General features: G+C 35.2%; 1 protein-coding gene across 1 annotated transcript; it reads left to right on the top strand.

The window, feature by feature from the left end:
• Positions 1-991: 991 nt before the first annotated feature.
• Positions 992-9,599, top strand: ube2d4 (ubiquitin-conjugating enzyme E2D 4 (putative)). The gene is made up of 7 exons (XM_038285704.1): positions 992-1,282; positions 5,348-5,411; positions 5,560-5,591; positions 5,681-5,758; positions 5,859-5,964; positions 7,562-7,655; positions 8,323-9,599. The coding sequence occupies exons 1-7, from the start codon at positions 1,259-1,261 to the stop codon at positions 8,366-8,368; spliced, it is 444 nt and encodes a 147-aa protein (XP_038141632.1). The 5' UTR covers positions 992-1,258; the 3' UTR covers positions 8,369-9,599.
• The last annotated feature ends 2,359 nt before the right edge of the window (positions 9,600-11,958 follow it).

Genomic DNA, 11,958 nt, shown 5'->3' with positions numbered 1-11,958 from the left:
GTAGTGGTTGTTTTTTATTGTGACGATGGAAACAGAGTCTGTTTTCTGATGTGAAGTAAATAAAATACGTCAAAGGTCTACCTATATACTATCTATCTATCTATCTATCTATCTATCTATCTATCTATCTATCTATCTATCTATCTATCTATCTATCTATCTATCTATCTATCTATCTATCTATCTATCTATCTATCTATCTATCTATCTATCTATCTATCTATCTGTCTGTCTGTCTATCTATCTATCTATCTATCTATCTATCTATCTATCTATCTATCTATCTATCTATCTATCTATCTATCTATCTATCTATCTATCTATCTATCTATCTATCTATCTATCTATCTATCTATCTATCTATCTATCTATCTATTTAACAAACTGTTTATTTTTGGTCCCAGATACTCAGTAGCACAACGGAGTAATATTTGTCTGGTTAACTTTTTGCTTGGTCAGGCAAAGATGAGCATTTGGCTCAGCGGGAGAAATAAAATGAAGGAGAAAGGTTCTGTAGATGTTGACCTGATATTCAGAGAGCTGGTAGCTGCATGTCTTAGGACAGAGTTTGCCTATTATAAGATGGTGTCAGACTCGAAAGAGTTCATTTGTATATGGGGAGGTGGAGATCTTTTATGTTGTGTAAGTGATGAATTGCTTACTCTCAGTTTTTGTGGGTTTTATTTTATTTCTTTTTTTTTTGGGTTTCATGCTGTTAGGATGAGTGTATGTATATGATTCACTTGTGAGTTTGTATTATATTGACATATTGGACCAATAAATGGGAGTTCATGGTATCTATCTATCTATCTATCTATCTATCTATCTATCTATCTATCTATCTATCTATCTATCTATCTATCTATCTATCTATCTATCTATCTATCTATCTATCTATCTATCTATCTATCTATCTATCTATCATGATTATATGCAGGCATTTTATTAGGGGACTGTAAATTGCTTCATGTAATATTAGTCTCGCGATACTAACTGTTCGCTCAGTGCGAAGAGCAGCAGAGACACAGCAAAAACATATCGGTTGTTTCTTTGGTGTCTGAAGTACGAGCGTCAAAAAGGGAGACACTGTTTGTCGCACAAGTTTTTCTCTACCCCAAACTTCCCGTTTTAGAAAGCGTGGTGTGTTTGTTATAGTCAGAGAGGAATTCATCAGTCCGCAGCCATAGAATCCTAGTTGTATGTCTGGGGTGCTAACTGTTAGCTGACAGGCTACTTAGCATAGCCAACCACTGAAGCAATGGCGTTGAAAAGAATTCAGAAGGTGAGTGTATGTTTGCTTTTATTACCAGACAAACGTTGTTTTGGATGTTTCTGTTATGGTGTGACTGACTGTTTAAAGATGCAGTCTCGTTGTAACATTTTGTGAAATTTGGCCTCGCTCCTGTGTTTTCTGTGCTCTTTTTCAAAATAATTCAAAGACAAAGGCGGTTTGACCACTGCCAGCTCAGTTGGTGCATTGCTACACTGATACTGTTTCAGTTATCCGTATAACACTTTATAAATACCTCCGTTTGTTTAGCTAAAAATGTCTACCATGAGAAGAAAAGCGGCAACATGTAATTTCGTTGCAGTTAACCTGGTTTTTATCCAGTGAGTTAACAGATCAACGTTTGGCTAGCTGTAACTGCTACCGTTTTGAAGTGGAGACGTTGCGTTGGCACGAACATTTTCTGATATTTTCCCATCTTTTCAGACTTTAGAGTCATTTTAGTTTGTCTCCAACACTGTAGCGGCTGGTGTGTTTACTCTCTGAATGACAGCTGCACGGTGGTTGCCAAATTTGAACCCTACAGTCAGTGTTGCCATATATGGAATGGCAAATGGGCCACTGGAGCAGGCTATGGTGTGTATTTATATAATAGGCTTCCTTTCAACTGACGTTAAATAACAGGTCTAATTTCTGTTTAAGAGTTTGATGTTTAGCTTTTACTTGAATTTTCATTATATAACTTTCATGTTTGCTTGTTGGATTTGATTTGTGGTTAAAAAACAAAAGTTAAGCGATTTTTTTATATATTATTATTATTAGATCAGATTGCTTTTAAAAAAACAAACATTAGGACCTAAAGTAGTGATGCCTTTGTTAATTGATTGAAATTTTCATCTGTTTAAAGATAATTAATGAAAACTGTGCCGCTCAAGAAGTTTCTGGTTAGAGTATATTTGCAGACAAATAAGTATTCTCATATTAAACCAGAGAGCATCCATTTATTTATACAGTTTGACTAAACTACTGCTCTGAGTGGATTGCTAAATTAGTTGAAGACTATTTCTATATTTAATTTATTTAAAGTTAATTAGATTAATTTAAGCGCCAAATTTGTGTAGTAGTTGGACCCTGTTAATTCAAAATCATAATTAGATAGACTTTAATGGGCAAACTTGAGTATGTAAACAGTCTTTAGATTTCAATAGCTCACGTTGTAATCAATGTACCAAACAATCACCATGAATAAAAGAGAAAATGCAAGTTGTCATGGTGCAGATTGCATATTTGTTTACTTTTTTTCAGTAAGCTAACATAGCTAATTTATGTTAGTGTTTTCTATGTTTGAGATACATTGAATTATCTGAACAAATAACAGCACTTTTCACTGTCTATTCAGTTGACAAGGTTAATACCAACAAGGAAGATTTTGCGCAAAATACTTCACACATAAAATAACTTTTGAATGAAACCAAGGTCGTCTGTGATTGAAAAACATTACACTGGTTTAAAACCTGATGCTTTTATGTAATCAATGTCAGTTTACACAGAAGATTGAGACAAAAAAAAACATTGTTTAATGTATAAAAAAACATTGTGCAACTTTTTTTTATTGTTTTAGTATTTTTTGTGATTAGAATGGTGTCTGTTCATTGATTTATAATAAGCATAGCCAAAGGAATACATTACTTACTATTCTGTTTACTTTTACTAAATAAACTATGCCCATCTAGTACATTTTACCATAGGGAAAAAGGCAATTCTGAATTGATCATTTTTAAAGAGCATATTCAATTTGAGTTTCAAATACAGAAACAAACGCTTTCAGATTGTATTTTATTACATGTTTGCATAAGAAAATCAGTTTTTACTTTATAGGTAATTGAATTATACTTGACTTTTGATAGGATTTGATTTTTTTTTCTGAATTAACCATTAACCTTAACAATAAGCTCCTGCTAACAGGAATGGAAAACAAGCAAGTAGTGAATGAGGATCTGTGTATTGACTTTACGGTTTGATTTCGTGTTATACTTAAAAATAGATCGCTGCCTTTGAGAGGAGTGTGCCGTCATTAGTGTCGTCATAAATCCAGCAGTTGGAGCAAAATAAAATATAACTCTAAAATTCATCAATGGCCACATCAGATTTTCACATACAAACAGCTTTATCAGCAAACACAACATACTTCCTGCAGCTAAGAAAATCTTTTAAATCATAAAATAAGTTTCATATAATTTTCAGACTGTTTTTGACTTAATACACCTAATTATACCTGCTGCATTATTTTAAGGGCTTTAACGTGATTACATTTTTTTTCCTTTTGTTGAATTATGTCCTAAGTGTCTTATCTGAAGTTCATTATGTCTTTACATAATAGTGTATTATAAATTCAATTTTGATAACCTTGTACTTAACTGTTTGGTATTAAATGAAAATCCAAACACTCTGGGACAATTGTTAGGAGATTCACTATATTAATAAAATCAAAAGAAATCTCAAATAAGTGACCAAATGGAGAATCCTGTGACCTATTTGCATAGTTTGCTTGTTTTTGCAATCTGATGCAACCTTATTTTTTTTTATAAAATAAAATCACTGATACTGAAAAAGAAATCTTCTCTCTCTGTACCTTTATGCCTAGATTAACATATATTTAATTCATATTGGCATAATCTCATAATTTCCTGCCAAGATCAAAAGCAAGTTATTTTTTTTCAATGCTGAATGTAAGAATACCAAAAAAAAGTTGAAGAATCCTAAATTTAAGCACATCATCAAATTAACAAATTTGAGATATCTAATCCAGTATTGGAGTGCAAGAGGTTCTGTAAAAACCACCTTAAGAAATGCTTCAGTAAAATTTTACAAATATTTTTACATTGAATGCATAAGATAGTAAAGCTGGATCTGGTTTTCTGCTTGTATACCATTTTGCTTGTATGCATTTTCACACTTACTGTAAAAGATGGTCATATATATATATATATATATATATATATATATATAGTATGCACTCACAAACTAGACTGGTATTAGAACCAACAGAATATAATGATTATATTTAGTTGTTTATTTCTTTAACTGCATCAACAGTTAATTTTAAAGGAATAGTACACCCAAAACATGATTAGCCTTCATTTTCTACTCACCTCCATGCTGAACAACACTCTGGAGTACTTTTTTGATATCTCAAATGCATCTGGAGATCTGGGAGGCTTCTTGCTGTCTGCTGACATTCAAATAATGGAGGTCTACAGTGCCCGAGACAGAAAGGTCCATAAAAGTCCACAAAAACGTGTCAATATTCCTCCATACTGCTCGTCCAATGTATTCCAAGTGTCCTGAGTGAGTAGCATCCAGAATTTACTCGAAACGAAGTCATTTAGAATGTTTTTAGAGCATAAACAGTAGTGTATAGGATTTCCTGAAAGCGCGCGCCAGCGCGTTCAGGACGCTACGGAAGCCGGCAGACCAAACCAGATGAAAGTGCGCATTCAGCGTCTGCTCTGCTAATAATGCAAGTGTAGAAGTAGAAATGTGCTGTTTACCTGTGCAAACAAAGAAACAACGAAAGAAAAATGTCTGAGGACTTCAGTGTTGAGGAAGAGCAGGAGTTCTTTGCCGAGCTGAATGCGCTGGTTTGGTCTGCCGACTTCCGTAGGCTCGTGAACGCGCATGTGCGCGCTTTCAGGAAATCCTATACACTACTGTTTATGCTCTAAAAACATTCTAAATGACTTCGTTTCGAGTAAATTCTGGATGCTACCCACTCAGGACAATTGGAATACATTGGACGAGCAGTATGGAGGAATATTGACACATTTTTGTGGACTTTTATGGACCTTTCTGTCTCGGGCACAATAGACCTCCATTATTTGAATGTCAGCAGACAGCAAGAAGCCTCCCATATCTCCAGATGCATTTGAGATATCAAAAAAGTACTCCAGAGTGTTGTTCAGCATGGGGGTGAGTAGAAAATGAAGGCTAATCATGTTTTGGGTGTACTATTCCTTTAAGAGGTTATTAGATAAACTGCTGTTTGTCAAGGCTTTATATAAATGTATTGGAATGGATCTGAACCTAACGCTAAATATTTGTGTGACCGTCCTCCTTCAGGAACTGTCCGACCTGCAGAGGGACCCTCCCGCCCAGTGTTCTGCTGGACCAGTCGGAGATGACTGTAAGTATATTGTTATGGATGATTTGTTAAGGCATTGTAGGCATTCCTCGTCCGACAAAATAAATATTTCCTTTTTATGTCTTTCAAAGTTTTTATCAATACCTTAAGAAAGAATGTCAAATTGACATGACTTATTATATCTTAATAGTGTTTCATTGGCAAGCGACAATAATGGGTCCAGTAAGTACATCTGCTTCGAAATTTCAGCTAGTATATTGAAGGGGTATTTTTTTAAATGTGTTGACTTGTTTTTATTTTTGTGTCACCAGAGTGACAGTCCGTACCAGAGTGGAGTGTTTTTCCTTACCATTCACTTTCCAACAGATTATCCCTTCAAACCACCAAAAGTAAGAATTGTCATATATCTCTTATACTTCAGCAGTTTTCACTCTGGTCAAGGACTAATGTTTATGGGCTGCTTTTTTTTTATCTCATATTTTGACACAGGTTGCATTCACAACAAAAATATACCACCCTAATATCAACAGCAATGGGAGTATTTGTCTGGACATACTAAGGTCGCAGTGGTCACCTGCTCTCACAGTGTCAAAAGGTAAATCCAGTTAACATAGGAATTTGTGCTTTTCCAAAGAAAGACTAGTATTAATAAAACTAAAGGTTGAGTCAATTACTCTGCTCTTGCTTAGGCCAATAAGTTTGGTTTTCCTCTTTTACTTAAAATTTTCTGGCTTTATATGATCACCATGGTAGTTGGAAAGTCTTAGTTGTCAGTAAAAAATTACATTTAGTGACAATTTCATTTGACCCTTCCTCTTTATCTTCCATCGAAGGCACCATGTATGACATGTTGCTGTAGACCTAAGCTGAGGCAGCAAAAAAATAAAGCGAACACGTAAACAACACAATATAACTATTGATCTCTCTACCTTTTCTAGACAAGTAAAAACAGAAGTCTGTACTGATCAAACATATGAAGGGGTTTTAGAGGTTATATAGTATTTAGATTGAAATCACAGTAGGTGTTTTCCTACTGATGGAAATTTGGGCTGTTTTTATTTGCATCATCTGAATCTCTTTCTTCCTCTCTTCTTTACATTTTGTAGTCAGGATTTGCAAAGTTTATTTGAATACCTGTTTAAGTTGCACATTTTTGCAAACACTACATTAAAATTGCTTTAGCTTTGATCCACAACTGTAACAAATAATCTGTTGTTATTACTGGATTTTTCTGATTTCTCAGTTTTTAATTATGTTCTGTGCTTGTGGTTACTTTAGCAGCTAGATGTGCTTAAGCAGCTTAGTCCAGGTCAAGGAGGACTCTTTTCGAATCTGTCAATGTAAAAACCTCAGTTTGAACATAACAGTGAAAATACAGAAAGCAGACTGATGGCAAATGATCAGAAAATAATATCCAAGATGGCAATGTTCTGGGTTGAAATGACCTTAGTGCTAACTTGGTGCTAAGGTTGTTTAACGATGTCTTTAAATACTACTAGAAGGCAGGTTATCAACTCAGGAAATCAACCAAGGGATGCTGACGTAAGATATATCTGAAATAGTGCACAGATCAGATGGAAGTGGAAGGAAGAAAGTAACCGCTGACGTATTTACATGTAGACTGCTTGGAGATGTTAATAAACCAGAATATACGTCTATAAAGGTCAAACTAACCTCTATTTGAGCCTAGCATAGCCTGACTATTTTGGATTTAGACTTTGCTTTGTTGTTCAACCATGATTTTCCTGGGGTCTAACTATGTGAGGACAGCACTGCCATCCGGTTCCTTTTTATAAATTTTCTCTGGAAATTTACTGGTTTAGAGGCGTCACTTTTATGCTCTAGATCTCTAATCATGAAAAGATTCAGCTCCAGTTACCATAGGTATAAACACAGGTAAGAAGTAAATCAGCTTTTTGTTTTTGAAAAACATGAACTGAACCTCAGTTTACCTCGATTTACAATCCTCATTTTGTGATTCACAGTAAACATCAATGGTGAGTAACCATTCTGGTTATACAACAAACCCCAAACTGTAGCTGTTTTTTCCTTCAAAATCTGGACAATTATCCATAAAAACATACTCTTATCGTGTTTTTTTTTTGTTTTTTTTGTAGATTGTTTTTCTCTCTCGTGTAGACGGATATTGAATTTGATCTCTAACTTTAGCCTTTTGCCTCATGTCTCCACAGTATTATTGTCTATCTGCTCCCTTCTTTGTGACCCAAATCCAGATGACCCACTGGTTCCAGAGATCGCGCATACGTATAAAGCTGACAGGGAAAAGTGAGTGTTTACACCACAGCTCACCGTTTATCTGATTCTCACTCTGAGTTTTGTTTTTTAGAGAAATAAACTTTAAACCAGAGGTGTCAAAAATGTGACCTTATGCCATTTATTGCCTTCAAATTAATTTTGTGCTGCAGCTAATGCTGTTGAAAATGGAAAAAGACCCAGTTTAGCTTAGCTTAGCTTATTTTCAGGGGGATTGTTGGACTAGTGGTTAAGAGCAGTGCACTTATGCTCTGAGAAGGTAGAAGTACCTTGTTTGATCCCCACAGCCTGCACTCTGGGTCCCTGAGCAAGACCCTTAACCCCACGCTGCTCCCCCGGCGCCTCACAATGGCAGCCCACTGCTCCTCAAGGATATGGGTTAAGTGCAGAGGTAAATTTCTCCAATATGAGATCAATAAAGTTCAATTATTATTAGTTGCATCCACAACAGTTACCAGATTGGGAAATGTTGCAGTTTATTGCTGAGCCTTTAGACAGTAAAACTATATTTGCAATTTTATGGCCTGCAAAAGTTTTTGTCCCTTTCTACAAATGTTTGAGCACCACTGGTTTAAAGTTTACAGCATCCTTGAATTTATTCCCTTTTTTATGAACTCTGTGTATACAAAATTACAATAAAAGTTGTCTAAGTTGTCCTCATCTGCTGCTTGCTTTACAGGTACAATAAATTAGCAAGAGAATGGACTCAGAAGTATGCAATGTGATTACACAAGGAAGACAAAAAAAAGAACAAAAGAACCCACTAAGGATTTGTTACTTGTTACAAATGAACAAAAGAGGTGAGAAAAATAAAAAGTAAAAACAAAGCAGCCCACATTTTGAGAAGGAAGTGATGTAATACGGTACAGTGCCACTTGGCTTTCTGTGTGCTGAGCTGCTACAATGTGCTGTCCTTCATTACTGGTATAGATCTGCAGAGCAGGACCTGGCGGGCCTCCTTAAAGCACTCCCATAAGGAATACTGGAAATTCTTTACAGTTCCTGATGCCACACTCAGACTGTAAACTGGTCATTTTGTTGTGATTATCATTGTTGCTCTTCATACACTTCATTTTTACTGTCATATTATGACCCTGCAGAGATGCAAACTGTTTGATCTGGGAGAGTTCCTTCTCCTTCATTTCTGAGGTACTTTATGCACCCTTCTGGATTTCTTCTTATTTCTGTACTTTCATGTATTTAGTGGCCTTTTATGTGTTTAACTGTTCAGTGTATGTGCAATTGAGACAGAATGTTTCTCGTAGAACATGTAATGGCCCAGCAGATTATCTGCTGGCAATGATGGTCTCTACCCCAAATCAATGTGAAATGCATAAGTAAAATTAATAGTTTCGATGTTTGCTGTAATTGCTAATTTGAAAAGTATTTTACAGTTTTTAAGACACTGGATAGCTAATTGTTTTAGAGCCAGTAGGCTTAGAGTCTGTGTTCTGGGACCCTAATGGGCTGGAGTTTCATTTCCCTATTCTCACATGTGGTCATCGCACTTCTATACTAATGAATTAACCACCATTCACTGATATATTCATTGTGCAAAACAATACTACTGTCATTTTGTGTTATGTAGCTACAAACTTACATAGACCTTCACGTAAAGCTTCGCTGGGCTCCACCTTGTTGGTACAGTTACTCAGGTATCTCACCATGTTATCAGACTTGGCAAGCATTGACCCGTTTTATTATTTGTTCTCTATGTACAGTCCTCATCTCTGTTCATATTACAAAAAAAACATTTTTTTTTTCTCCCGAAGAGGCAGTGTGTTGCGCACAAATAAATGCTGTGTAAGAAGTACTGTCATCCTTGCTACCCCTCTGCAGGACTTTTGATATTCACTGAACACCAGGATTTTAACAGCTTTCTTTCTCATGATGAGACTTAATCACTACTGTTTTACTGTAATAAAAGGGGTCCTTTTATTGGAGAGGAGTCCCAAACTTTGCCATGTTAAGTTGTGAGCATTTATTTACCTGAGATGTTAAATATGACACTATAATTTGCTTTAAATTATGACATGAAGTATTGTTTTTTTTTTTCATATTCATGAGTGGGTCTGCAACATTTTCTTTTGGATTTAACTGACAGTAAAACTGTTTGTCAGAGTAATACATCTGTGGCTGTATTTTTGAAAAGCTTAGTTTTAGGCTTTTTTTTTTTTCTTCTCTGTGTCACAAAACCTGAACGTGGTTGTGATGTCATATTTCTAATGTACTCCGTTGTGAATGCTGGAAAAGGCAGATGAAAAAAGTCGTGATTGTGTCTCAGTATGCTGGTGCTGCCAATTTAAAGGGAAATGTTGGATATTTAAAAAGGGAAGTGTTTTTTTCTGCTATTGAGGCATTGATTAGTTTTAACAAGGAAGTTGCATAGTTAAGCATGACTGATTGTAGAAGCTTTGTAGAATTTACACTGAATTAGGCAGGTAACATAGATTTCAATAGCAGATGTTATAGAAACCGTTAAAAGAAGTCCTTAAAAAAAGAATACAGTCTAAAAGTGTTAAACATCTATTCTCTATATGCAGTGAAAGGCTTAGCTGCACAATCCAGTTTAAGTGCAGTCATCTATGTACTTGTTTCAACTGTATTGTTGAACTCACATCCAATTATGAATATGACTGATGCTACATTTAACTTCTTTGTCCAGTGTGCACCGTAGATTTTTTTATAGGCAGCTTGGCATGCTTTGCACTCTGGAGAAACCTTCTCACAGCCATTTGCCAGATATCAGGGATTTTGTTACATTTTATCTGCCTAACACCTCAGACTAAAACATTTTTAGCCTTAACCCTCATTTTTCTATATCTGGAGGATGTATCATTAACTGTAAATTAGCTGTCAGGACTTTTAACTCAAAATTTGGTTGTTCATTCATCTCGTTAAAAGACACAGGAACCTGCTTGAACAGCACTGATGTTATGGCTTTGACAGAATGCAGAACCTGCCTTCATGCGTTTGAAAATCTGGAGTAAAATATACTTTGACTGCCACCGTGAACCTTCATGTATTTACATAGTTTAAAAACAAGATAACTAATGACATTGTTATAATAAGAAAATAAAGTTCATCTTGGTTTATTACTGCTTATATTGGTGTTTTTGTGTGGAAAAATATAACTTAATCATGTTGACAGAGATATCAAACTTTAGATGTCACAAGAAATAAGTTTAAAATTTGTTAGGAAATTCAATGACTTAAATCTCGGCTGCATGAAGAAAATATTAAACTTCCTGCACGCAGTTTGCTACAAGCCACAGGGAGAGGTTCAACTATGGAAGAAGGTGATCAGGAACACCAGAATCATTATTTTACCTACATGCAAAATGCTGCATGACAAAACACATTTCATGATGAAACACGGTGGTGAAGGTTTCATGATGTTGGGATGTTTTTGCTTTTCTGCTGGTACAGCAAAGCTGGATGGAGCAAATAGAGGGCAAATGTTGACGAAAACCTGTTAGAAGCTGCAAAATATGTTTTATTACTGGGACATTGCTGCAGGGCAACAACGCTAAACATGCAATCAGGGTTGTAATTGTTTAAACATCAATCTGTGACTATTAGGCCTTATAAATATCAATGAAATGTTTTATTAGAGCTTTTTTTTTTTTTACTTTTTTTTTTTATAAAAGTTTGCTTACCTAAAAAAAGAGATTGAATTGTAGTTCTTAACATAAGACAAAAAGGACTCTTAAAAGAAAGAAAAACTACTAATTGGTAAATTGGTAAAATAAATGAACTGAAAACTGCCAGCCTATCTGACCAGACATGGGAAAAAAATTTAAAAATTTAACTTTAAGGGTACAAAATTGTTAGAAACTAATAGAAAACGTTTATTCTATTTACTTAATAGGCTGGTAAGCTTCGGCCAGATTTCTATAGATTTAATGTGTTCATCACTTTGTGATATAGCTCACAAAATCCAACAGTGTTTCTAAGTTACTTAACACAGTGACAAATACAGGACTTTAAATACTTTTCTTAAAGTAACCTTTTAATTAACTCCTTAAAATACCCTTTTTATAACTGGAGGGACCTTTAAAAGGCAGATGCCCAGGGGGTGTGTATGCATGTAGAGGGCCGCTGATTACCATGTAGCGACGCACACCTTGGGTACGCTTGATTAATTGGTGCTTGTGCGAGGATGTTACGGTTCAGACCTAAAATTTGATAAACATTGAAATATAATGAACAAATAATTGCCCCTGATAGACAAAGCGAGGCTTCTAAAAAATATGAATTGATTCCTACATTGTCAAGAGTAAAAGTGTTGAAAGAGCCCCGCCTCCGGGTTTCA

This window comes from Cyprinodon tularosa, unplaced genomic scaffold (assembly GCF_016077235.1).
Source record: "Cyprinodon tularosa strain WSP-4 unplaced genomic scaffold, ASM1607723v1 ctg214, whole genome shotgun sequence".
NCBI classification, from domain to species: Eukaryota; Metazoa; Chordata; class Actinopteri; order Cyprinodontiformes; family Cyprinodontidae; genus Cyprinodon; species Cyprinodon tularosa.
This window is presented reverse-complemented; position numbering and strand designations above follow the sequence as displayed.

Bases quoted from the DNA above. Each gene is read 5' to 3' on its own strand.
- ube2d4 (XM_038285704.1), top strand. From the start codon at position 1,259: ATGGCGTTGAAAAGAATTCAGAAG. The intron at 5,759-5,858 runs GTAAGAATTGTC...ATTTTGACACAG, and splicing joins ATCCCTTCAAACCACCAAAA to GTTGCATTCACAACAAAAAT. The intron at 5,965-7,561 runs GTAAATCCAGTT...ATGTCTCCACAG, and splicing joins TGCTCTCACAGTGTCAAAAG to TATTATTGTCTATCTGCTCC.